The sequence below is a fragment of the Plasmodium vivax genome, chromosome 12 (genome assembly GCF_000002415.2).
Source record: "Plasmodium vivax chromosome 12, whole genome shotgun sequence".
Lineage (NCBI taxonomy): Eukaryota > Apicomplexa > Aconoidasida > Haemosporida > Plasmodiidae > Plasmodium > Plasmodium vivax.
In genome coordinates, this window is record NC_009917.1 from 1,550,529 (window position 1) to 1,575,830 (window position 25,302).

Below are 25,302 nucleotides of genomic sequence, written 5' to 3' on the forward strand. Positions count from 1 at the left end.
CGAGTCTGAATGGTTGGCAAAACGGAAGGCGCTAAGTTGGGATTTTTTTTTTTCTTTTTTTTGACGTCCAAAGGGGGTACCCCCCCTCTATAGTCTTGCTCATTTGTGCATTCCTCACGTGGGAGAGATCCCATTTGGTTGGCTCTGCCCTCCCCCAGTATGAAACATCTAATGGAAATTCTCATCAAAACGTTTATCGAAATAGTTTCCTCACCGCTCCTGCACCGCTCCCTAGCCGCCCCCTCACTGCGCTGCGGAGGAGCGCACCCGGTACACCTCCTCAGCCCTGCGGACGGCCCACTTGTGGATGCCCCCAATTTGGTGCATCAAATCCTCGCAGTTGTTGGAGACCTCCTGCGGCGTGAAGGACTCCAAAACGTCAGATATGATGGCGGCAATGTCAAAGTAGCCAATTTTGTTACTTAGAAATAGTTTGTTGGCCACCTCGTTGGCCGCGTTGAGGACAGTTGGGTAGAAGTTCCCCTGCCGACCTGCCTGGTACGCCAGCTTGATACAAGGGAAGTGGTCCAGTGAGGGGGAGTAAAATGTAAGGGGAGACGTACTAGCCAAATTAAGAGACGGCAATTCTGTAGCAATTCTATTAGGCCAAGTCAAAGCATATAGAATTGGAAGCTTCATATCTGGGAGGTACATTTGGCTTACAACCGATTTGTCTATAAATTCTACGCACGAATGGAGAATACATTCCTTATGCACAAGGATTTCTATATGATTGTAATCTACGTCGAAGAGGAAATGAGCCTCAATCACCTCTAACCCTTTGTTCATCATAGTTGCAGAGTCGATGGTTATTTTGGGTCCCATTTTCCACTTTGGATGTTTGAGGGCATCTTCTGCGGTTACTTTTTTCAGCTCATCAAGGGAGGCATTTTGAAAGGGGCCACCTGAGGAGGATAAAATTAATTTTTTTATTTGATTCACTTTGGAGAAGCTATCCTGCAGACATTTCGTTTTTAAAACTTTGTTATTATCCAAACATTGGAAGATGGCACTGTGTTCTGAGTCCACTGGAATAATGCACGATTTTGTATGACTTGTTAATAATTTTTTGAGAAAAAATCCTGCAGATACGATTGACTCTTTATTCGCTAGCCCAATAATTTTATTGCTTTTAATTGCATATATGGTTGAGTATAACCCATGGAAGGAGTCGATCCCAATTATAATTCTGTCTAGTGTGTTGCTGCTGCACATTTGTTTCATGCCATCATCCCCCACTAGTATCTCTGGGTTGTATCCCTTTATTTTTCTTAACAACATTTTTAATTCCTCATATTTTGACTCATCGTGGATGCACACATACTTTGGCAAAAACTCCCTTGCCTGTTCATACAGTTTGGTCACGCTTTTGTTGACGTACAGGGCCTCCACGTTGAAGCGCCTCTCAACTCGGTTGCACTCGCGAATCACGTCCAGCGCGTTCGCGCCGATGCTCCCGCTGCTCCCGAAGATGGCCACGTTGATGCAGTTGGCGGGGTTAGCGCGGTTAGCGCGGTTAGAGGGGTTAGAAGCGTTAGCATCGTTAGCGGCGTTAGCGGGGTTGCCATTATTTGCCGCGCTGGCCGCGTTCACCGCGTTCACCGCGCACTCAGGGCCTCTGCCCCCACGGGAGAGGTCCTCCCGCTTCCTAAACTTTACCCGCCCGGACCACAGCCCTCGCCTCGCTCCACCATTCTGCACGCTCCCCCGTTTCATATTTATTACGTACGCCCTTTTCCTCTCACCACGTTGGGGGCACACACGACCGGCCCCCATTTCCTGCATGCCGACGAGCAACAACAGGGTGTGCAAACAAATGGACCCTTTCATTTCTCCCTTGGTCGTCACTGCTACATCGCTGTGGTGCCAATCCCCTATGACGCGGCCGCTGCGAGTGTGCAGCTCGTCGGGGACATCCTCCTTACTGCCTCGACAAAGAGAGAGTCACCCGGCTAGGCGGTCCAGCGTGATCTCCACTCGTCCGTTTTTGCCCGCCAAGGAGAGAACCCCCAAATGGTACATCACCTTGTGTAAAGAGAGAAAATTCCCGCCATGTGGGTGATTTGTTAGAGCCTCACGTTGTGCGGATACATACGGAGGAGAGCCATTTCCAGGAGAGTTTTTTTTTTTTTTTTTTCCTACTCCTTTGTAGTGCAAAAGGGGGAGCGGCGTACGGGGGGGGGGGGGGCAAAATTACCACAGTGTGACGATTCACTTGGGGATACCCTCGTGTGATGGTTCATTGGGGATCCCCCGAGAAAAAAAAAAGAACCGCCGCACTAATCGCACAGTTGAGCAAATGTGCAAAGTGGCCGCCACAGAGATGCGCTCCCATTAATCATCGAGGAGAAGCCCCTTGTGGCGGTGCCACTACCAAAGGGACATTTCCACCCGCAGGGTCTACAAAGGTTCCCGCTCAGGGGAGAAGTACCCACCTTTCTACCCCGCAAAAGTGATGGCCAGTTAACCGCCTCGATGGTCCATCCCCTTTACGATGGCAACCACGGGAGTGCATTTTCCCCCTTGTTTGCATCCATAGCAAGTGCAAAGAAGTGGGCCGTAAATGGCGCCACCCGACCAAGGGCAAAGAAAAGAGAGGAGAGAACCCCCGGTGCGCACAAAAATTAAAGCCTTTCAAAAAGCGGCACTTAGAACAGTCACTACTGAACAGAAGAGAAGCAAAAAAAAAGAAAAATCAAACGGAGTGACGAAGCGGAGTAGTGTAACCCTCTAAACGTGGGAACCCAACTGCGCACGCTGGGAGAAGCAACGCATATATGCTTGCCCAGTACGGACACAGCTCAGTGGGGGAAAGGGCGCGTTTGGATAGGGGCTGCGGAGAGGCCAAACTGCTGGGAAGACGCTTCTCCTTTCCAGTACGACCACACCTCAGGGGGGAAAATCGCACCACACTGTGCAGACGCTGTTTATATAGCGGGAGACGCTGGGAAAGGGGGCTGCACAAGACGAGTCCTCTTCCACCAGGTTACGGTCAGATGTGTGCACCCCCCGACTAAGGACACTGGCCATGATATCCACCTGATTGGTGCTATTTTCGTAAAAGCGTCTCGTGCCAGATCCTGTTAGCAGGAGAGGATACGTAGGATGCACATGCACAGAGATGAGGGGAGAGTACTTATTAATTTGTTCCCTGTAAATCAATTTGTTGTGTGCCAAGTTATATACATTTAAATATCCAAAGGTATCTCCACTGAGGAGGAAATCCCCATACACATCAAAAAGGTACTTCTGATTGGTTAAGGCAAATCTTTCCCATTTCTGCGTATACTCTGTAGCCTTTCTCATATCAAAACGGTAGATAAAGGACCCATTTCGACTGCCACTTAGGAGGGAAAACTCGTCTAGCCATTTTATGCACGTAACCCCATTGGAGTTCTTCCTATTAACTTGAAATTTCAAAATGAAATCATTTGTATGGTCACAGTTATCTGCATAGAGGTAGATGCAATCGCTGTAATCTCCAACGGCGTAAATTGCATTTTTCCCAAATCCATTTTTTTTATATGCCATGGTAGAGATGATTCCCTTTTGGCCTTTCCCTCTCCTCGTGCTCAGGATACGATTTTCATACACTTCACTTGGCTTCCCAAAATCGAACACCTTAATAGACTTTGCATTCGTTCCGCATAGGAGCCAGTTCCTCTCCGGGTGGAAACACAACGAATAGCAGCTACACAGCTCGTGGCACTCGTTTAGCGGTTTGAAGGACATGATAGATGACCCATCATATGCGCTGTGCAAACAAACGGGGTTGCCTTTCGAACAAGCTGCGAAGAAACAGGTGTTGCTATTGCTCCAATCAAAGAAGGGGTAAAATTTACAGTCGTATATATGCTCACCCAACTGCATGCAGACCCAACTTTCGTTTCTTTTCTCCCTCTCCTGAGGGTTCATATGCTCGTACTGCTCATGGAGTGCCCTTAAATTTAGCTTCCCCTCTTCACCTTTGCTTAACTCATTTAGTAGTAACGGGTCCGTGGCGAAAAGCCTCAAATGATTTCCGTTCGAAATGGTGTAGTAGCAACTCCCGTCGCTGCTGAATTCGCACTGCTTTAGGAATTCATTTTTCCTTTTTCCTTTTTTGGGGCCTTTCTTCGGGTGGGTCTTCCCCCTAGAGAGGTTATCCGCGAGGGGATATGCTTCACGCGATTCGCTCTTTCGGGGTGCCCCCCCAGGGGGGTGTCCTCCATTGGGTTGCCCTCCACAGGGAAGAGCTCCTCCACTGGGATTCCCCCCATTGGGATGCTCCCCTCCCTGGTAGTACTCTGCACATTCGCGTTTCTCCCCCTCGTATTCTGCACTATTCCTCTGTGGAACACCCTCGCCGCAGCGCCTTTCATGGGGCGCCTTCCCCCTCCCGCCATCGCCAAGCTGAGCACTTCCCGATGACGACGACGACGATGATGATGATGCGTCCCCGTCGATGCACTGCGTCTCCGCGGACTCCCTAAACTTGTCAATTGGCCCATAATCGAAGTTATAAAAATCTGCGTACGGCACTTCTTGCACGATGTAGAATACTCTCCTCCTCACGTGAGTGTCTCTTCCGCTGTTCATTTGACAGGCCTGCTGGCTGATTGAGTCCACCCGGGCGTTTCCCTCCTCCATCGTGCGTTCTATTTTTTGGTCGCTATATTAAAAGAGAGGTGCCGCTCGCTCGGCGCTATTTTAATCTTTCCCTCAGTTTGGTGGAAGCCTTCGCACCGGTGGGGAAGATCCTCGCGACTGCTTACGACTCCTCACGATTGCTTACGACTCTTCGCTCCTGCTTACGACTTCTGGCAATTGCTTCCCTTTCCTTTTTCCTTTCTGTTGCTACCCCATTGGAGGGCTAACCAGAGTGAACTCCACTTCTGCTGCTTTAAAAATGCGCCTTTGCAATTCTACTCATGTGGAAGGGGATCCCATTTTTCTTTAACCCACTTCTTCACATGAGGGAGCTGCCGTTTTGAGTTCTCCCCTGGGGGGGAAAGGCGCGCCTCGTTTGTACTTGCAATTTTCCCTTGTCTCAATTTTATGGAGAGCTTTGCCGCATTTCCTTGGAAGGAGCCAACTGGGATGGCCCACCAGAGTGATGTCGCCTCTTAATTATTTTCTTCTCTTCTGTTGATTATTTTCTTCGCTTCGCTTCTCTCCTCTTCGCTTCTTTTCCCTTCTTTTCCCTTCTTTTCCCTTGTTTTTCCTTCTTTTCCCTTCTCGTCTCTCCTGGGCCAAGTCCCCTTCCACAACGGAGCCTGCGATAATCGCCACGAAGGGGGGGGTCCCCCAAATGTACATGCAACGGGTCAGTTGCTCAGCTCTTTTTGATCTTCCTTTCCCCCCATGAAAATGCATGCATAAGAGGGGGGGAGAAGCCAAATGGAGCGCCGCCATTCGGGAAAGCAGCAAAGTGGGCTTCTCGCGTGGCCGTCAAAAAGGAGCCATCACATAGCAATAAGCAAATAGCAGCCATGAACACGCTTCCAGTAACACGCTTCCACCAACACGCTTCCATCAACACGCACCCATCAGGGGGTGCCAAACGGCAAACCGCTCATCCGTGTAGGTACCCCTGTGCTGATTCCCTCCTGCACTCATGCGTCTCCGCCAAAGGTGCGGCAAAACGCCGCCGCGGAGAGGGGGGCACCCTGGGTTCATCGAGTCAAGTTCAACTGAGGGTTCTTCATTTGCGGGGGCCCTTTTTCCACAGAAAAGGAAGTCCCGATTTTTGCATTATGCACGAAAAAGGGGATCTACTGAGGGAAAGCTCCCCTGAGAAGTAGCCTTGAACCCTTTGCAGATGTGGGAGGGGGGAGATATACCCAGATGCAAGCGCTGCCGCGTCCGCCGGGGGCGCGCCAACGGATGTAGTCCCCCACAAGGAGCGATCTGCCTCCGCTTTTTCGCTTCCGTTCACTCGAGACCACTTCCTGCCAGCTGTTCTGCTGGGGAAAAGAAAAGAAAAGTAGTGCCGCCCACCCGCATGAACCCCCAAAGCGATGAAATAATGCAAAATGAGCAGAGGCGCAGGAAGAGGAGGGGGTCGCTGGCCGCTACTGCGTCGTCAGCAGTTACGAAGCGGGACAAGCCAGGGGGAGAAGAAAAAGGAAAAAAAAAAAAAAAAATAAAAAAACACACCATCGCAGGCGCAAATGCAAGCGCGAAGGCAAACGCCAGCCAGCTGGAAAGCATGGCCTACGTGTACATTCTAATGGAGTATTTTTTCGAAAACAACGAGGTGACCGTTTTCACAGAAAAATTTTACCTGCAAGAAGACGTGCTGTCCGTGACGGAGGCCCTGATTGGGCATATTCTGTGGGTATATGATAGGGGGAAAAAAAAACTGTATGGGTCGAGGATAACCGAGCTGGAAGCGTACAAGGGAAGTGAAGACAAAGCATCCCATGCATATAACAATAAGAAGACAAACAGAAATGCAACCATGTTTGGGAGAGGAGGAGTCAGCTACGTCTACCTCTGCTATGGCATACACAACTGCTTAAACATAGTGACCAATGGGGAAAATATCCCCGACGCGATTTTAGTCCGATCGCTGGAGCCCTTTTATGGGGCACACGATATCCTGCTTAATAGGTATGAAATTCATTCTGGGGGGTCAAAGTTGGGAGGCGATTCCCCTGGTCGTGCTGCATGCGCGGTGGAAGGGGATGCCATTTCATATGATTACCCGGATGGGCCTACCCCCCCACAGAGCAACCACTCCTTAGATAAAGAGAAGCTCCAGAGGATCGACTCAGTGAAGGCCATTTTGAAAACCATAAATATGAAGAAGCTGGCCAAGGTGTGCAGTGGCCCTGGATGTGTAACCAAGTGCTTGGATATTACCAGGCAGGACGATCGGGCGAGTTTTTTTTCGGACGTGCCGCCATATCCCACGCAGGAGGGGAAGCTCACTTGGGAGGGCAAACCTGTGGGTGGATGCGCTGCGGAGGGGGGCGACCTTCCAGAAGGGGCCCACCCTGCCAGCGAAGGTAAAAACGTAGGCCATGACCACTGCCCCCCATGCAACGTACGCCAGGACCACTGCTCCCCGTGCCGCCTAAACGATTTGCAGCGAAGCCGATTCTTCATTAGCATCTGCCCGAGCCCAAGTGAGGTTATAAATTTCTACGAATCTCTGGTCGCTCAGAAAAGGGAAAAGCACAACTACATGCAGGGCCTGTACACTCAGCACAAATCCCACCTGCTGGAATACCTCGACCGTATGAAGTGGGACCAGGAGAAAATGGTCGTGCAGAGGGACAAGCGGGTAGGGGTGGCCTACGCTGAGGAGGCTGCCCTGTATGACTACCGTTTTTTGCTGAAGGGCCATCCCTCCATTTCGGTCCCACCCAAGTGATGCGCTCATGTGATGGATTGGAAGCGGTTATTGGGGGGTGGAGGCACACAAAAGGGGGTCGTTCCCTGAAGCCTTTGCCACGCCCCTACTTGGAGGCAAGACTGACTGACTGACTGACCCATTTTTGGCTACTCAACCTGGCTGCCCACGCAGAACAGAGGTCACAGTTTTGTATGCCCCTCCAGCCAACCGTTCGTCTGCCCCTCCGTCTCTCCTTTTGACTGTGCCAGTTGGTATATTTTGACTGCTCCTTTTTTTTTTTTTTTTTTGTGCCTAATGGTGTTGCTTCCCCACGGACAAAACGGTTGCATAGGCGGGCCAGCATGACGGGCCAACATTTCCAAGAAAATCCCCCCCACGTGAGGGCATACGCGTCGACTATGCACGCCGAGCTTGCAAAAGTTACACTTAAAAAGAATAATAATCAAACGAAACGTTAGTTGTGCCACCGATTGGCTCATCCACATACCTCATGCGCACACCAACGTGTGTGGGGGGGCAGTCATGCCTTCTGGCGGCACTGCTGGTTGAAGAGGCGCAGCGCTTTGGGGATGACGTTTTTGTATGATAGGAGAATGATTCCCACGAGGATTAGGAGGAAGCCGGAGGTCCAGGCGTACACGCACGAGGGTCTCTCCTGCGGGGGGAAAGGGGTGAATGCGGTTGGCGCGGGGGAGCGGTAGCAGTGGGGGGGCGAGGAGAGGCGAGTGTAAGACGAGTGAAAGGCGAGTGAAAGGGAGATGTGGCCCCTCCCCCTAAGCACTACGTCGAAATGGCCCCTCCCCATAATCACTACGTCGAAATGACCCCTCCCCCCGCGCGTTACGTCGAAAATGGCCATCCCGTTGACCGCATTGAAGGAGATATTCCCGAAGCTCTTCAGCGACACTACATGTGTAAGGGTGTAATACTTTAGCAAAAAGGGCGTGTATGCAATTTCGGCAAAGGAGCAAATGATGGTGAGGATAATGAGGAGAGCTACTTTATAATTTAAAAAGAAATGACGTAGGGTCAACTGCTCGTTTAGCAGCACGGACACCAGCCCGATGAAGGTCGCCTTGGAGAAAATGGTCGCCAAGGATCCCATAATTCCTGATGAGACGGGGGAGAAGAAGAAGAAAAAACTCCCCCCCTTTCGCTTCCAATTTGGATGTCTACCCTCTCGCTGTATACTCGCATTAAATTTTGAGCTAAAGAGCTCCCCTTCTGAGGGAACCCCTCCTTGTGTGTGTTCACCACCCCATTCTGTGGAAGTGCCTGCGTCTAAGTGGCTCACCGAAAGAAAGGCCACCATAAAGGCGAAGAACATCTCGCAGCTGAGCAACGCTATCGATTCACCTGTTATGAATAACCCCAAAACGGAATCTAAATCTTTGAAGGTATTATCACTGGCAGAGCACACGGTGATTAGTGTTAGGCCCAGGGTGGAAAAAGGGATACCCACGTATAAGTAAATTGATTGCTGCTCCTTCAGCACAAATCTTTCCAGCAGCAATGAGCACATGAGTCTCACGCTGACGAAGCCGACCATAGACATAGGCAGAAATATGTTATTGAATATGTTAAGGGCAGGGGCTATAAAGCTTGTTAGGGCTATTCCTAGGTAGAAGCAAATGTAGCTTTTTGTTCTTACATTCGAGTGAGCACCTTCGACATCTGATGGCAGATGTGTGGTGGTGGAGTCCGGGCAGCCACCTCCATTCTCGTGATCCATTTTGAGGCTGGAGCACCTCGTGATTTCTTCCTCGTCGCTGTATTTTTCCTTTTCCCCCGGCCTCCCCAGCAAGTTTTCGCGCCCATTTTGAGGGCTATTTTGAGGGCTATTTTTACGACCATTTTGTAGCCCATTTTCATGCCCATTTTTGCTGAGCGAAGCCTCGGCGCGCGCGCCCCCTTCCTGCTCGCTACACCCCGTGTCGCCACTCAGCCTGTCTGCGAACCGATCGGACCGAAACGAGCAGTAATACATTTTATCCCCATCAGGCACCCCCCTATTGGGGCTTTCACTTTTAAAAGGCGTAGACATTTTTATGTGCGAAATGCTCATCATTATCATGTTGTTGTTGTGAGGCCCCGCAGCTGCATCTTCCACAGGGGGGGTCACTCCCAAATGGGGAAGTCCCCTTTGTGTGGAATCACCACATGTAGAATAGTTCTTCCCTTCCACCCCCGTTTTGCTCTTCCTACAGTGGCCATTTAGAATGAGGAGCCTCTTCCATTCTTTGCCCTTTTTCTCACTGCAGAAGGGGGTGTAAAAAATACTTCGTTTGGGCTTCCCTAACGTGTGAGAAGTGGGCCCTTTCGATAGCCACAAGCACTTCTCCCTCCTTTTCACTTTTTTATTTATTCCCCTCGCTGAAAGGTTGCTCCATCTAGGTGGATGCTTTTCCCCGCCGAGGTGACAACTACTCGGGTGGACGTCCAATGGTTCGTTCAGCCACTCGGCAGATGAGTCATCACAATTTTTGGCCCACTTGGTTTGATGGCTCTGCTTGGCGCCTTCTTCCCGTTTGTGCTCTTCCGTCGGGTTATTCGTCCGTGTTATGTAGGCATATTTTCGCGGGCCTATTTTTTCACCCTCCGAGGAAATATTAAATGGGGAAAAGTAGCCCTGGTCGAAATGGCTACCATCTCGGGGTGCTAAATTTACGCTTAACGATTTTTCCATGAGGCTGCTGCTTAGTGGGTCCTCTTCTTCTTCTCCATCTTCCCCACCGTTGGTGCCACTCGAAGGGGTCCTCTTAACCAACTGGTGCCCCCCGTCTTCGCTTTCTTTTACCTTCCCCTTTCGGTGGCAAATGCGTCCACTGATTTGTAGACTCTTTATCGAAATGTTTAAAAAGGAGCATTTCCTTTTCGTCTTCATTTTCCTTTTTTTTCCCCCCTGTTTTTCCTCTCCCCCGCTTTCATCCCCCTCGCTGGCGCTATCGCACTCGGTCGCCTCGAGAAGCTTCTCATATTTTGCATAAATGATGTGGCTCTTCCTCACCAGTGTGATTCCAACTGCCTCTACAACGGAAACGACGGTGCTTAAGCATACCCCGATGGCGTGGGTCCACGAGGAGTCCATCGCCGTGGCGGGAGGCAGCTCAGGGTGTCAAGTCCAACGGGTCGGTCAAGCGAAGAGACCGCCTTGCCGCTCACTCAACCCCCCTTTTGCAAAAATGGGGTCTTCTTCCCCATAAAAAGTACAAAAAAAAATAAATAAATAAAAAGAACAGTGCGCATTGCATGAGAAGCCGTTCTGGGTAACACTTCACAGGGTCCTTTTCCCCAATTTTTTTTTTTTTTTTTATCACTAACTAGGCAGGTAATTCGTACGTGTATGTGTGCAGCACACCAAACTGTGTGGCTGCTTTTTTTTTCCTTCTTCCCACCCCCTCTACAACGATGCGGATAATGCGAAAAAATGACCCAATTTGAGGGCATACGTTGCGTCTACCTCTGAGCAGACCATCCGACGTTGTGTAGCCAATTTTTTGTTTCATAAAAGGCTTTACGCAAAATGCAGCTTTAACTTCTTCCCCCAGTTGGAAGACTTCAAAAGTTACCTGACCTGTTCAGAATTTTGTACATTTGTCCAGTTCAAAAAAGTGTGAGGTGTGAAGTGTGAATTGTGAAGCGTGAAGTGTTTTTTTTTTTTTTTTCCTTTTTTAGCTCAACAGTATTGGGGGAATACAACAACGTCGTTTTTGCAGACGGGAAAAGGGAGCTCCAGCGTTCTTTCGTATTCTTTCGCGTTCTTTCGCTTCCTTTCGCGTTCTTTCGCTTCCTTTCGCTTTATTTTGCCTACTTTGCCTCTTTTTTACGAATTTTCGCTCGACGATACGCCGCTTTCACTTTACGCATAACTTGCGCAGGAAAAAAAAAAAATTACAAAATTGGATAGATACTACCTTTGTTTGCATCAAAGTGAACAAAAAAAAAAAAAGAAGCGAAATGAAGTGAAGAAAAAACAAAGTTAATTAAAATTTTAAAACTGTTACAAAAAAATGACCCCCCCGTACAACTGGAAGGGGGCAATCTCCGCTGGTGGGGCAACAAATGGGGCGCTCTTCTTCTCCTCCAAACAAGTCAAACAACACACACATGAGCCGCGGCATCCTATGGAATACAATCACGAAGCGACCCACGCGAAATGTAAACACACTGGTTGGTTATTTTACTGCCAGTGTTTTTGAGCGTACCTGCTGGAGAGGTCCACAGTGCACCTTTTTTTTTTTTTTTTTTTTCTTTTTTACAACTCCTCCTCTTCGAAGTTCTCCAAATCGATTTTCTCATTCCACACGTCGTCGTTTATTTGTGCGTCTTCGTCAGACGAACTGGGCTGCACCTTCTCCGGACGTTTGTCTGTTTCCTTTGCCTCTTTTGTATTCCCCTCCGCTGCTGCGTTGTTATCATAATATAAGCTATTTAGGGACTTCTTTTTGCACCCAACGAGGTCGTACTTATTGGAGTTCTCCGTAGACGGGGGGGAACAACCTAATTCGCCTTCATTTTTTGCATCCCCCGGCCGGGCTGGCAACCCCTCTTTCGGTTTGCTGCCACCGAAGATGTGCATGGGGAAAAAGGCATTTTCACTAGAATGGAATCCTTTCTGAGATTCCTCCTTTTCTTTTATTTTCGGAGAGTCCTTCTTTTTGTTCATATCAAATAAGTCCTTAATTTTATTTTCCGTGTTTGCATAAAACTGCGAAACGTGTTGCACGTTCAAAATGTCACTTGTGCTGCTGACCTTGTTCAGGTTCTTTTTCCCCATGAACAGGTCGATGTATCTGTTGTTTCCCTCGGGCTTTGCGTCTGGCTTGGGGCGCTCCGCCTGGTTCGGCTCTACCTGTCTATCCGCTCTGCGGCTGGCTTCCACCTGGTTTGCCTCCACCTGCTTTGCCCCCGTGTGATTTCCCTCCACCGCTGCTCCATCATTCTTCCGAACGACCGCGTCTCCGCTCCTGTTGGGAGACTCGCTCCTCGCCGCAGCGCCCAACTGCGCGGAGCTGTTTTTACCGTTCTGGTCGGAGATGAAGTTGGGGATTCGATTCATATTAGTGTAAATAAAATTTTTGGCGAACCCGGTGACATCCGCGAGGCTGCCATCGCCGGGGATGGCCGTTCCGATGCTGCCGCTGCTTCCGGTACCGATGCCGTTGATTCCGATGCCGCTGATACCGATACTCGTGTTAGCCAAATTGGGTACCGCCCCCTCCGCGTTGGACACAGTACTGGTACTTGCGGGGGCCTCCTTGGGGGCGCGCCCCCTCTCCCCGTCGTCACTCTTCTTCTCCGCGGCAGACAAAAAGAAGGCCTTATTCTGGAGGTTCTTTTTAAGGGGATTTTCATTTATATACTTAAAGGTGCTTTCCAAGAAGGTGGAGGAGTTTCCAATGAGCCCCTTGAGCTCGTTTTTTAAATTATTTTCAAATGAAGCTAGCTTTGACACGTGCACGGTGACCTTCGGTGGGACCGTTATACTCTTCACTTCTTTCATTTCAATTTGTTTTTCTAAGTTGTGTATGTTTTCTTTCATTGCCTTCATGCTATTTTGGTACCCTACGATGGCCTTTTTCAGATTTTGGTTTAGGAGCTTGTACTTGTTCAGTTTGTAGTTTTTTTCATTTATGAGCAAATTTTTGTCCTTCACTGTGTTTTGCAGCTTCAGCATTTTTTCTGCGACTTCTTCTGCCTTTTTTATCTCCATTTGGAGTTCCTCCCTGAGGAGGATGGTTTGTTTGACGCGACTTTGGTGGAAGTCGCCCGGGTTGTCCGATCGGTAGTCGCCCGGGTTGTCTACTCGTTTGTCACCCAGATTTTCCGCTCGATTGTCACCCAAATTTTCTGCTGGGTCAGCTGCTCCCCCCCCCAGGGCTACGCCCAACGCGGGATGCGCGCCCCACCTGGCATGGAAGCTCTGCCCAGACTCGTAACCCTTGAGCTTCCTCCGAAGGAGACCCATCCTCTCCTCACACTTCCTCAAAGCATCAACAAAGAAAGAACACTTCATTTTGTACGCCTTAAGACATATCGCAGAGTTATTCATTTCGGTGAGGAAGAATTTTATTTTCCCTTTCAGTTCCTCCTTTTGATTTTTTTCCATCTCCAACTGTTCCATTAAACTTTTATTTTTCTCAATAACACTCTCCACATAATTTTTCATTTCGTAAATATCGTAGCTGTGTTTTTCGATGCCTTTTAATTTCTCCTGTACGTACAGCAGATCTTTCTTTAAAATTTCATTTTCACTTTCCACTTTGTTCTTTTCATTCTTCAGCAATTCTATTCCTTTCACGTTTTTTTTATTTTCCATAAGTAGTTGCTCAATTTGATTGTTCTGCTCTTGGATCATTTCATATTTTACGAAGCTTTCTTTTTCATTCATCTGAAGGTTTGACTTTAAGTTGCAAATATTTTGTTCATTTTTTTCTTCCTTCATTTTGAGGAAAGTGTATTCCTCGTTCAGTTGTTTGTTTCTGTTTTTCAGTTGAGAAATTTCCTCCTCCTTGTTGCCTAGCTGTTTCTCCAATTGGGTAATTTTTTGTTCCAAATTTTGTACTTCTTTTTTGTGCATCAGTTGGTCCTTCCGTTTTGCCTCTTCCTTCTGCATAAGGCTGTGTTCCGATTCGTTTATCTCCCGTTTGTATTCTTCCATTAAGTTTTTCATTTCCTGTATGGTTAGCTCTTTCCTCGATAGCTCCTCTCCCGCTTTGGTCATATTCTCCTTCATTTCTTCTTCCCTCCGTTTGTTTTCATTTTTATTTTGTTCCATTTGGAGGCGCAGCTGCTGTACCTTCTTTTCATACTCATCACATTTGCTGCTAATATGATTGCAATTCCTCTCGTACGTCTGCAGTTTTTCCAGCATTTTTTTTTTCTCAACTGTTTCTTGTAAGTTCTTCTTCTCATATTCCTTTAATTTTTTTTTTAAAATTTCACATTGCCTCTTCAGCTGCGTGGTGGTGTCCACTTCTGCTCGGATGGGTCCCCCGTCTTGTGTGGCAACATCGGGTTGTTCTTCACCCAGTTGGGAGGCTCCCCCACTTTTCTCCATCGACCCATTCAGGGGGGTAGTCTGATGTGGCAGCAAATCCGATTTGTCGCTTCCTTTTTGGAGATTTCCCCCTACATTTTCATCGCCTGCACTGTTCAGGCGATTTTCACCCTTTTCGTCAAAAAAGGGGTCCATTTTGAGCATATCCATTTGTACAGCATAATTTGTACAATTTTGGTTGGTTCGATCTGGGGGGCATTCCTCCTCGGCAGCGTTTGATTCATGAGGGGGGGGAGAAAGGGGTTCCTCCGCATTTGTCCCTTTGCCTGAATTGCCTACAAACTGTTCATCATAATGCATATTCACATTTGGAGAGCCTTTGTCGTTCAATTGCTCACCCGTATTTGGGGTCTGCTTCGTCTGACTCTCTTCTTCAGCACAATTTGAGGCCCCCCCCTGTTTCCTCCCCTCCGGGGGGTCCCCAATTTGGCATTCTTCACCCCCCACAGGGTGTCCACCAGTTAAGTCTTCTCTTCGTTCCTCCGTGTGTCCCTCCATAGGTGCATCCCCTGCAAGGTGTAAAAGATGGAAAAAAAAAAAATGAAGCACTCCTTTAGCATAGTTGAGCACATAGGCTAATCAGTAGCAACCCCTTCAGGGGAAAACCTCTAATGGGTCCCTCCTAACCAGAACTGCTTCCTCCGGGCGGCTTCGCCTCCGCTTCTCCCTTTCCACCGTCGCCCAATACAAGGAGGTCATCGTCTGCAATGTTCAAGTCCGCGTCCCAGACATTTTCCTGGTCTACGCTGATTTGGTCGTCTGATGCGCTGTCCGGAAAATCTAGCTTCGCGGCGGGTGCTTGGTTCCCCTCCTCCTTGTTCGCCGGATGCATCACTCGGTGGGTTCGCGGTTAGCGGTTTGGTGGTAGCGGTGTGACTGGGGGTGATTTGCCGCAACTCGCCGCAACTCGCCGCAACTCGCCGCAACTCGCCGCAACTCGCCGCAACTCGCCGCAACTCGCCGCAACTCGCCGCAACTCGCTGCGATTCGAAAGACTGAGGTAAGGACGGGGAGCTCACACCATACGAACAAACGTAAACGAGCGAGGCAATATGCATACGCGGGCAGACGCAACCAACCGGATATGCCCTGACCGGCGAGAAAGGCAGCATTCCTTCAAACTAATCTCACACGGAAGTGAAAAAATCACAGCAAAAAAAAAAAAAAATTAAAAAAGTAAAGAAGTGAAATTTAGAAGGGCGCGCACGCTTCACATCGTCATAATGTGGTCAGTACGCTCGATAGGGTAGCTAAATCAACAAAAAAAAGAAAAAAAAAAAAAAAAAAAAAAAAAAGTGTAATTTGTCACCTCGCAAATGTGGAAACAAGAGAAAAAATATGCTTACAAATTTTGAAAAAAATACGGAAAAAAAAAAAAAAAAAAGAGCAAATAAATCAAACAAAGCAATAAAGCAATGAAACAAACAAAGCAATGAAGCAATGAACAAACAAACGGGGTGACCCCGAACAAGCACAAAGGGAAGTCGGTCAAATGCAGGCCCACTGCGGAGTGGCTTCAGAAGAACACCTTCCTCCAAGCGCATGCAAACCCAGGCGGTGGGCGTCGTGTTGTAATTCACCGCACTGTTGCGCTTTATGCTTTGTGGGTCCACCTCCCCGTTTCGCTTTTTATCTCCCTCGTGGACTGCAAACAGAGGGGTGGAATATTTCACCTGCACAGCTGCCCTTTAGAGGAGCTTTGATCTGAGAGGCGGCAACGTAGTGGCGCGGCGAAAGGGGGGGTACACACATATGTGAATAGGTAGGCGCATTTGTACAGGTATATGCTCGGGTTTTTTTCCCACCCACTTAGGGCCAACTTGCCCGCTTGCGTGGCCACTTGAAGAGCCACACGTGGGACGCTTCTCCGCAGCGGGAAAGACCTCTTCACTGCCGCGTGCGTTGGCGTAATTGCCTCCCCCTTCTACCCATGTGGACATTCCATCCCTGTTAAGAAGGTACATTTTGAAAGGCTAAAATGGAAGGTGAGTTCTTTTTTCCAACTGTTTAGCCATTTTCCTCTTTTCCATTTCGTGAAGGGAGCTCCACTTTAAGGGGACCCCCCGAAGTGCTTCTCTGTGCCGCGGGCCTACGGGGCACGTTCGCAGTTTTAAAAAAGTTAACGGAAAGGGGAGAAAACGACGGGCCCCGCGAAAAAAAAAAAAAAAAAAAAAAAGGAAAAGAAAAGAAAAGAAAAGAAAAGAAAAAAAGAAAAAGGGACGAACGTTTACACACTAATCGCACACATTTGCAGTGCGCACATTCTATACAAATGGCAAAAAAAAACAAATGATGACGGGGCGAGAGTCAAGCTGCTTTTTTGCCGCCCTTCCCCGCGTGACGCTTCTTCCACCCCTTCCGAATGGGCCTTCGAATGGCCTTTCGATTTACCCCACCGTGTTGTTTGACGAGCGCCCCCCCTGGGGTGCTTCCCTCCAGGTGACTGCTGCTGCGGTGGGCACTCGCATCGGGGGGGTCTTGTTCCTCCCCCCTTTCGAGGCCCTTCTGAAAATGTCTCATAAAATCCTCGTAGGGGGAAAGAACAATTTCGACAAAGTCCATCGCGGTGAGCATATGTGGGGGGACGTGGTAAACGGGTAGGTTCGCACTTGTGCCGGTAAATTTGAGGGGGGCCTTCCCAAAAGATGCCCTCTTAACCGCCCTACCAGTCACATCACGGGGGGCAGCAGGCAACTTCTTAACCCCCCCCTGGGTAGACTGCCCATCCCCTTCACCCGAGGCGTACTCCATAAACGTGTCCGCGTCTACCATTCTGGGTTCACTCAAGGAGAGATCCAAACGGATGACTTTATTTGGGTCCTTCCCCCGCACGTGCTGACTTATGTAGCTCCTCAAACTGGCCTTGTTACTCTCATCAGAGTTATGCAAAGAGATGTCAAACGATAGGGAGGATAAGTCCTCAGAAATACACGAATGGAACAATAAATTAGAAAAAAAAATTGACAGATTATCATTAACAGATGAGACTACAAGCCCGTCCTCTTCTACAGTAGATTTGACTAGAGGGTATTTTTCTAAAATACTTTGGACCACACTTAGAATACAAAAGGAAATTACATAATCTGAGTGCACAGCGATGTTCTGCAAATGGAAGACGAGGCGGGCAAGCAACTGATTGTTATTCGACTTGAAGGTGTTGTAGCTACTTGTGAAGCTTTTCGTTTTTAGGAGCAACTCAATGGAGTAGAGCAGCTCTGCGCAAAAGTTTTGTTTCTCACTTGTGTGCCTGGATTTTAAGGGTGCCTCCCCTGTTGGGATTACCTCTCCTGGGATTGCCCCTCCTCGGTTACTCCATTTCGCTCTCTCCACATCGCCTATGTTTTTTTGCCTTCCCCCTGAGGGGGGATCACCCTGGCTGCACTTCCCAAAGTCGGCGAAACTGTTGTACACGAAATTCTGCTGCTCGAGGAGGAAGTGCGCCGAGCCCAGGTGGAAATAGGGCAGCGACACGTCCAGGAGGGAGAGGAGGGTGTTCGCCACCCAAGAGCAGTCGACGTAGAAGCTGTCGTCCGTCACTTTGTTTATCATTTCGAGGAAGATGCGCGCGGAGGTGAGTCTCAGGGGCGGGGGCACGGCGGGGCGGTCAGCATGGTCAGCATGGTCAACGCTTCCAACCCGGTCAGCACTTCTAACACCGCCGCCCCCCCCCGTGGCCAGCGCCTTCACCTCCGCGAACACGTCGTCCATGAGGAGCTTATTCACGTACAGCGCGTAGTGGGCTATGCCCTGCAGGGCGCCCTTCACCAAGGCGACGGAGTGCCTCCCGTGCCCCCGCAGCACACACAAGTAGACTAAAAACAGCTGGTCCAAAATCCTCTCGGTGTTCTTTTCAATAATTTTTAACTCCCCACAAACGTTCGTCTTCATCCTCAACGCATCATCCTTCCGCTCCGCCAACCCCCCATCGGTTACATCCTCACCAGAAAATAACTTTGCGTTGATCTTCTTCTCGGTGATGCTAATTTGGGAAAAAACTTTTAATAAATTGGGACTCACATTTTGTTCCCTCTTAAAAAGAGAGTTGGTAAAATAATCCACCAACGTTATGGTAAAGGATAGGTTAGAATCGTTTTCTATAATTTCTTTAATCGTGTTGAGGCACTTCATACATAGGGTGTGCATGTTGGTCTTCCCCTTTTTGGTCAGCCCCCCTCTCCCCGCCGCCATCGCCGCCGCTACCCCCACCACGTTGTGCTTCCTCTTCGAGTAGGTGTGTACATTCGCATACAACGTGAGGTACTCAAAAAGACCTTCACTTCTGGAGAGATGCAAATTCACCGTCACTATTTCGCATAAGAGATTCACAAAGAGAGTTACATTGTGGCGGATGTTTTCTTTTAAGATGACGCAGAACTCCTTAAAGTAGCTCACTATGCTTTGCTCTATTTTGTTTACACTTAGCATCAGCTTGGAGAGACTCTTCGGGGCTCCTCCCCCTGTGTTGCAATTCACACGTGGGTTCGTCTCCCCTTTTGAAGAGCTACGTTGTTCTCCACTGCCTTGGTGGGAACTTCTTTTCCCCCCTGGGATGTTTTCACTGCCGATAATTTTGTACGACGGCGTTATGCACTTGAGCACTGAGCAGATGGATATGCAGCTGAGGGTGTTGGCCATTCGGTAGTACCTGGCCTTCCTCTCCAATTCGTCGGCATGCGGTTCGCTGTTCGTGCTTTGGGAGGTGCCCCCACCTGGGGAGGTGCCATTTCGAGTGGCAGCCCTCCTCTGGAGCTCCCTCCCCTTCGCCAAGCTTTCCCTAAAGATGAAGAAGAGGCAGTCGAACCTCTCAATGTGCAGGTCCTGGTTCCCAATGATGCTGTTCGAAATGGCTGCCACTTCATTTCTTATATCATGGCAGTGTTTCATTTTGTTTTCAATTTTGGTCATTTCTTCCTCCAGCGGACTTTTTATTTTTTTCTTCTTGTTCTTTATTTTTTCTAGCATCTTCCTCAGCTTCAGTTGTCCCTTCTCAAATTTTTTGCTCTTCTTTTTGCTTTGTTCCTCGCCCGGGCTACCGCTATGGGGACCACTCCGCCGTGCTGCTGCTGCTGCTCCTCCCCCCCCACCGTAATCACCATCCTCGTCGTCATCGTCATACGTGATTATTCCATTCCTCTTAACTCTTGGCAGGTTGAAACTTTTCCTCTTAATTTTGTTGCTGATTTCTCTGTTGAACGTCCTCGCCTCATACTGCTCGATTTCGTTGTATTTTTTCTTTTTTTGCCTCTCCGCGTTAGCCTTCTTCGCCATTTTGGTGGTCCTTTCCTCCACGAATGGAATGTCCCTATGGCTCAGGCAAAGGGCTGCGCCTTCGCAGCGATGTAAGGAGAGGTATATCTATGGGGAGAATTACCCCTTCGAAGATTTCCCCTTTTGGAGGGTCTTCCCTACTTCAACTTCGCCGTTGTTTTGCCACTTGGGGGGGAGAGGTACTTTCAAGTTGACTATCTCCCATGCAGCGAAATTACGCCTAGCGTGGTTGACATTTACATGTACATACAGCAGTTGTACATGCTTCTTCCCGCGCAATGGAAAAAAAAAAAAAAAAAAAAAAAATTACCCATTCGTTTTTACCATTTTAATTGTTTTTTTTTCCTCATTTACACGGCATTGCTCACTTTGTGGGCAGCGTCGCATGAAGGAAAGGAAAAAGCGGTCAAAAGGATATTCACCAACTTTGCGTTTTCTAAAAAGCGTATTTTTTTTTTTTTTTTTTTTTTTATTTCCATTTGCTTTAAAAAAAGGCACCCCACCCCGCTGTAAATTCTGCCGCGCCGCGGAAAAAAAAAGAAATGCCCACAGGCTCACGCGCATGGGGATGACATAACGTTAAATGGTTTTTTTTTTTTTTTTATAAGTACATTTAAGTTATGCCCTCTTCTCTTTTGCAAAGCTTAGCTTTCCATTTTTTCAACCCGTTTTTCACCATTGGCATGTATACCATATGTTGCAAAAAAAAAAGGCAACCGGTTGAGCCAGCCAACTGCAGATCCAACCGCTGATCCACCCGTAGGGATGTTCCCCTCCCGGCACAGCATCTGCCAAATCAGCGCACGCGGGAAACTCCACCTACGTAGGAACTTACTCCTTATGTACCTTTGCAAATTTAAAAAACTGCGCATAGGGTACCAGTTTTATTGGTACATACTCAAAATGGAAGTTTCAAAAATGTTTTGTTCTTCAAAAGGGGAATGCAAAAAAAATCAAATGACGCAAAAAAAAAAAAAAAAAAAAAAAAAAGGGGTAAAGAAATGCACACACAAACGGAAGGGGTTACAAGAGGGGAGGAAAAAAAAAAAAAAAAAAACTGATCAAATTGACAAAAACAAAAAAGGGAAGATAAACAAACTTTGCATATCGTGCATATGGTAGACATGCCATCATGGCGCTTCTTTCACGTGGTACCCCCTCCCGTGTACAACTCCCGATGTGCCAAAATTGCAAGCGCGGAAAGGGGGAAATGAATTGTCCTTCTTTGGGTGTTCCTCCTTATATGGTTGCTTCGCTCCTTAAGTACTCACCCACGTCCCCCTGCAAGGAAGAAAGAGCGCATACGGGAAGAGTTACATGTGTGGGAAGCGCCACAAAAATTTAAGCGATCTAATGAGTGTGCTAACCACGCAGGTGGGTACAGGACACGCCGCGTATCTCCACGCAGTACTCGCAACGTATTTCGCCCGTTGCTGCGGTCCAAACTGTTGCAGATGCCGCGAAGGGGGAAGTAAATACCTGGTGAATGAGAACAATGTCGGTAACATTTAAAATTTTGATGTCCTGGGTGTTCCTTATGGATATGCCAAAGCCTATGGGGCTGTCGTTCATCGAAAGGACGATAATTCCGTCTCCCTTTTTTATATTGTCGCTGACTTTTAGCAGGTGACTCTGTGAGGAAGGAAATGCGAAAAAAGCGTGTACGTTGTGTTTGCCTGTGATGTAAGCACCCCTTCGAATGGCACCTTTCCAGGTGCACACATCCACATCGACGTGTACATTCTACATTAGCGTAAACGAATTATGCAAGTGGGGGGAGACCCGGAGAGTTACCCACCTTCAATACGTTATTGCCAAACAGAAAGTTCTTCTCCCCAGATTCCTTCAGCCAAATTTTGTGAATGCAAAATTCGTTTAAAAATGACAGGGACGTAATTTTTATGAAAAAGTTATTTGCTTTGGTGAATTTCCCGAGGCATATTCCGAGGGATATCTGAAAGGAGAAGGGAAAAAAAGGATACGTTGAATAAGGGCGCCAAAGGTTAGTGGAACCATACATTCCTGAGGGACATACGCGACTCAGCAACTTCGCATGCGCAGTTATCTTTATATCTTTAATCGCGCTGCGCTTCTCCGCTCTTCCCTCATCTCACCAGTGAATTTTTATTTATTATTGCCTCCGCTTGCTTGGCCAGTTCAGCTCTAAAAAGGGGGTTCAGTTAAAAAAGGGGGCGGTGAATTAGCTGTTGGTCATCTCTGCGGCATGTGTGCAGCGCGCCCCACAACCGGGTTGATGGGACAATGCAGAGTTGCTCAAGCGCATCAACATTTCTCGGGCGCATTTTCACTGTTCGGTTTAATTAAAACCTACCGAACGAAGTAGACGCTTGACCTGTGCAACCTTAACACGTACTCCTCGTTGTTGTAGGACAGCATGCTCAACAGGTTATTTCCGACGCTGCAAAAATGGCAATAATGGAAAAAATGGTTATATGTTTGTATGTACACTATACCTACGCTTTGCCATTCCATGGTGAGCGCTTCATAGGGGGGGGGAGCTCTCTCGCGAAATCGGCATATGCACAGGAATGTAGATATGCAGGCCCGCCCGCCCGCAGGCATATGCTGGGCACTTTCGCGCATTACTATTTCGACAGCTTCTTAAACACCAGCATCGTCTCGTTATCATTGAGGGGCCTCATTTTGTTCAAACTGATTCGGCGAATCTTCAAAGAGGGGAGAAAGCAAAACTTATTTGCTTTGTGGCCTTCCTTCAGCACAAAATGGGTGAACAGAATGAACCGCAAAATGTATGGAGCCCTTTTAAAAAAGATGCTCTCTCGTTTTAACTTCTTTATTCTGTGGTGGGAGCTATATGCCTACTTTGCGCAGTTCAAAGTTACCCATCCAGAGCACCCAAATGTAACAAATACCTCATGCGCATATAATGCAAAGCATACGCGCGTTGCATACTTAATACAAGTTTTCGCCAAATTGGGTTTACTGTTTTAGTTTAACTATCTACTAAATATGGCTAGCTTTTTTGGCAACAGTTTGAACTTTCTGCCTGACCAGGTCATAATTTTTTTTTTTTTTTTTTTTTTTTTCTCAGAACAAGGGAAAATATTATGAACGAACAGGCGAGGTGCTAGCTAATTTTTCTTTCGCGCAGTTTTAAAGAACGACTTTTTTTTTAAGAAAATAGATAATCGCGCAGTTTACTTTATTTTAATATAGAGGAACGAAGGAATGTTTTTTTTCTCTTTTTCTCTTTTTTTTGCTTCACATGGGTAAAAAGCACGGCTACGCGCGGGTTCCACCGTTGAAACGATTCCCGCGGGCAAAATTGTCCGTGATGGAATAAGAACATGTTCTGTGAGTAGGCCATAAATTAGCACCCAAAAGGGGGTAACCCCTAGAACGGCGGTGTACACAAAGTAGTACGAGCTGCGGGAAACACCAATTTTGTAGTAATCATTCGATTGTGAGGTTCATATAGGAACTGCGAAAATGGAAAAATAAACTCGCGCGGGCACTTCTCCCATTCGGTTAATCAGTAATGTTCGTGTAAAACCAGGACAGTTAGCGGAGTTGTCAATTTTTTACATGTCTCCACCCGCAGTTGGGGGAGAAGAAATAGTTCGCTTAATGAGGTGCATCCCTGTTCATTTTTTGTCAATTTGTTTTCTCGCATCTTTTTGCAAAGCGGAGGGGAGGGGAGATAAAGCCAATTCGAACATGTCCACTTTTGGCGGAAAAGAGAGGAAAGGAAAAATAACTTTGCGTTGGTATTCACTTCAATGGGGCTGCGCAAAAACGGGCAGACATCGCTTGGTTAGTCCCTCACCCGCGCCGAGGCATCAACATGTAAGTAAGTGCGCGTGCAATGATGTTTACACAATCGCGCGCTGGTACTAATTAAACGCTTAAATCGCATGCAAGCATATTTATAATAATTTTTCTTTGCTCGTACGATGGATCATTTTATGTAGACTTTCACAGTATACCCTTTTTTTTTCTCCTAAAAAGTTCGAGTCAAAGGGAGAGAAATAATTTTCCCATCTCTCCAGGGGCGGCGTTTTTTTCCGCATTTTTAGACACTCTCATTGTACATTTAAGGGCGTACACGTGTACACATAAGTATGTGGCGAGAAAAAAAAAAAAAATTCCCCAAATAAAAAAATACTTTCCCACAATATTGACGCAAAAGTTAAGTGAATGTGAATTGCAAAGCTGGGGTGAGCTCCTTCTCTGTGTGCCATCTCATTGCCCCGCGAGCTGCCTCGTGGACTTCCTCTCAATTTGCCACCCACCTTTTGCGCAACGGATTACACACTGCGTAAGAGGAAGAGCCCGCCGCGCGTAATCGCTACAAATTTGAGAAGCCAACGTGTGAGCTGCAAAAGATGAGTACCCAATTAGATCATAAGGATAAAATACGTGCATAAAAAACACGTAGAAAGGGGGAGAAAAAAAAATATATATAAAAAAATGTCTTCTTAACATACCCATTTGCGCAACAGGCCCAAAGCGAACAAACTGATTGCTGATCCTCGCTCACCGCGTAAAAACTGCCACCTTTTTTTTTTTTTCCCCTCCTCCAAAAAACAAAGCAACATGGAGAACTACGAAAAGCTATTCGAAAGCATGAAGCTGGAAGACGACAACGCGTATGAAATAATAAAAAAATGTGACGAAAAAAAATTAAAAAAAATTCTGTACAAATCGATACATGACCCGAACATAATGCCAAGTTATTCGACCTTCAATTTGAGGGGAAAACGATACAACATATCCAACGTGTCTGGGGAGTCCATCAAAAAAATAGAGAAGCAAAAAAAAGTGAAAGAATTACAAATCAGCTATGAAAAAAAACTCCTAAAAAAAGGAGAAAAAAATCAAATGATACCTTCATTAAATGAAATAAAAAAAGTCAACCCAACTTTATTAACAGTAAAAAAAAAAAAAAAAAAATTTAAAGACCCATTGCCAGACAGAAATGATGTACCCCTCATGAACATAACGGCCGACGTTGATTACATATACGACAATGCTGTGGAGGTTATTCATTCCAAACCAGTGCCAGTAAAAAAAAAACAGGGAAAAATCCTGTTGAGTGAAAACCCATTGACAAAGGAGGATTATGGGAAAGTCAGTCCATACCTCATTGACATAAAAAATGAATTAAAAGAAAAAGATAATTTGAAAAAGCAAGACATTATTGATGAAGAGAAGGTGGCCGCAGATTTGGAAGCCAAAAAGGCACTCCTGCTAACGCAAATGAAAAATAAATACAACGAAATTAATAAGGAGTACCTGAAGATATCCCACGTGGTGGACATCAACTCCATTCGAAAATTAAAAAAAAAAGAAAATTATGAAAAACAGCTAAACCAGCTGGAAAAGGATATACAAAAATTGGAAAAGCAGGTCTACTGAAAGGGGGGCGAGGAAGCGGCGAGGAAGCGGTGAGGAAGCGGCGAGGAAGCGGCGAGGAAGCGGTGAGGAAGCGGCGAGGAAGCGGTGAGGAAGCGGCGAGGAAGCGGTGAGGAAGCGGTGAGGAAGCGGGCGATGTTGTAGCCTTTCCCCACATTTGCAGCATAACATGTGTGTGATGGCCTTTTTTTGCCGTTTAAACCTTCGTACAGGACAGCCATGGGTATATACTCCC

At 47.4% G+C, this 25,302-nt stretch overlaps 8 protein-coding genes across 8 annotated transcripts, besides 9 other annotated features; 2 read left to right on the plus strand and 6 right to left on the minus strand.

Annotated features, from left to right (window-relative positions):
• Positions 1–243: 243 nt before the first annotated feature.
• PVX_117100 (1-deoxy-D-xylulose 5-phosphate reductoisomerase, putative) lies at positions 244–1,830 on the minus strand (the record flags this gene model as incomplete). The annotated part of the gene is made up of 1 exon (XM_001615665.1): positions 244–1,830. The coding sequence occupies one exon, from the start codon at positions 1,828–1,830 to the stop codon at positions 244–246; it is 1,587 nt and encodes a 528-aa protein (XP_001615715.1).
• Positions 304–327: a microsatellite.
• Positions 568–588: a microsatellite.
• Positions 1,831–2,668: 838 nt separating the features above from the next.
• PVX_117105 (hypothetical protein, conserved) lies at positions 2,669–4,629 on the minus strand (the record flags this gene model as incomplete). The annotated part of the gene is made up of 1 exon (XM_001615666.1): positions 2,669–4,629. One exon carries the CDS (start codon positions 4,627–4,629, stop codon positions 2,890–2,892), a length of 1,740 nt encoding a protein of 579 aa, XP_001615716.1. The 3' UTR covers positions 2,669–2,889.
• Positions 3,686–3,711: a microsatellite.
• Positions 4,151–4,196: a microsatellite.
• Positions 4,494–4,538: a microsatellite.
• Positions 4,630–5,784: 1,155 nt separating the features above from the next.
• Positions 5,785–7,360, plus strand: PVX_117110 (DNA-3-methyladenine glycosylase, putative; the record flags this gene model as incomplete). The annotated part of the gene is made up of 1 exon (XM_001615667.1): positions 5,785–7,360. Exon 1 carries the CDS (start codon positions 5,801–5,803, stop codon positions 7,358–7,360), a length of 1,560 nt encoding a protein of 519 aa, XP_001615717.1. The 5' UTR covers positions 5,785–5,800.
• Positions 7,361–7,862: 502 nt separating this feature from the next.
• PVX_117115 (hypothetical protein, conserved) lies at positions 7,863–10,430 on the minus strand (the record flags this gene model as incomplete). Its single annotated transcript, XM_001615668.1, has 2 exons — positions 7,863–7,997; positions 8,187–10,430. 2 exons carry the CDS (start codon positions 10,428–10,430, stop codon positions 7,863–7,865), a joined length of 2,379 nt encoding a protein of 792 aa, XP_001615718.1.
• Positions 10,431–11,597: 1,167 nt separating this feature from the next.
• PVX_117120 (rhoptry protein, putative) lies at positions 11,598–15,234 on the minus strand (the record flags this gene model as incomplete). Its single annotated transcript, XM_001615669.1, has 2 exons — positions 11,598–14,950; positions 15,078–15,234. 2 exons carry the CDS (start codon positions 15,232–15,234, stop codon positions 11,598–11,600), a joined length of 3,510 nt encoding a protein of 1,169 aa, XP_001615719.1.
• Positions 12,165–12,191: a microsatellite.
• Positions 13,073–13,104: a microsatellite.
• Positions 15,235–16,709: 1,475 nt separating the features above from the next.
• PVX_117125 (hypothetical protein, conserved) lies at positions 16,710–19,670 on the minus strand (the record flags this gene model as incomplete). Its single annotated transcript, XM_001615670.1, has 1 exon — positions 16,710–19,670. The coding sequence occupies one exon, from the start codon at positions 19,668–19,670 to the stop codon at positions 16,710–16,712; it is 2,961 nt and encodes a 986-aa protein (XP_001615720.1).
• Positions 17,954–17,985: a microsatellite.
• Positions 19,671–20,909: 1,239 nt separating the features above from the next.
• PVX_117130 (hypothetical protein, conserved) lies at positions 20,910–22,163 on the minus strand (the record flags this gene model as incomplete). Its single annotated transcript, XM_001615671.1, has 5 exons — positions 20,910–20,951; positions 21,150–21,302; positions 21,469–21,624; positions 21,785–21,833; positions 22,003–22,163. The coding sequence occupies 5 exons, from the start codon at positions 22,161–22,163 to the stop codon at positions 20,910–20,912; spliced, it is 561 nt and encodes a 186-aa protein (XP_001615721.1).
• A 2,085-nt stretch (positions 22,164–24,248) lies between these two features.
• On the plus strand, positions 24,249–25,070 carry PVX_117135 (hypothetical protein, conserved; the record flags this gene model as incomplete). Its single annotated transcript, XM_001615672.1, has 1 exon — positions 24,249–25,070. One exon carries the CDS (start codon positions 24,249–24,251, stop codon positions 25,068–25,070), a length of 822 nt encoding a protein of 273 aa, XP_001615722.1.
• Positions 24,588–24,675: a microsatellite.
• Positions 25,071–25,302: the final 232 nt, after the last annotated feature.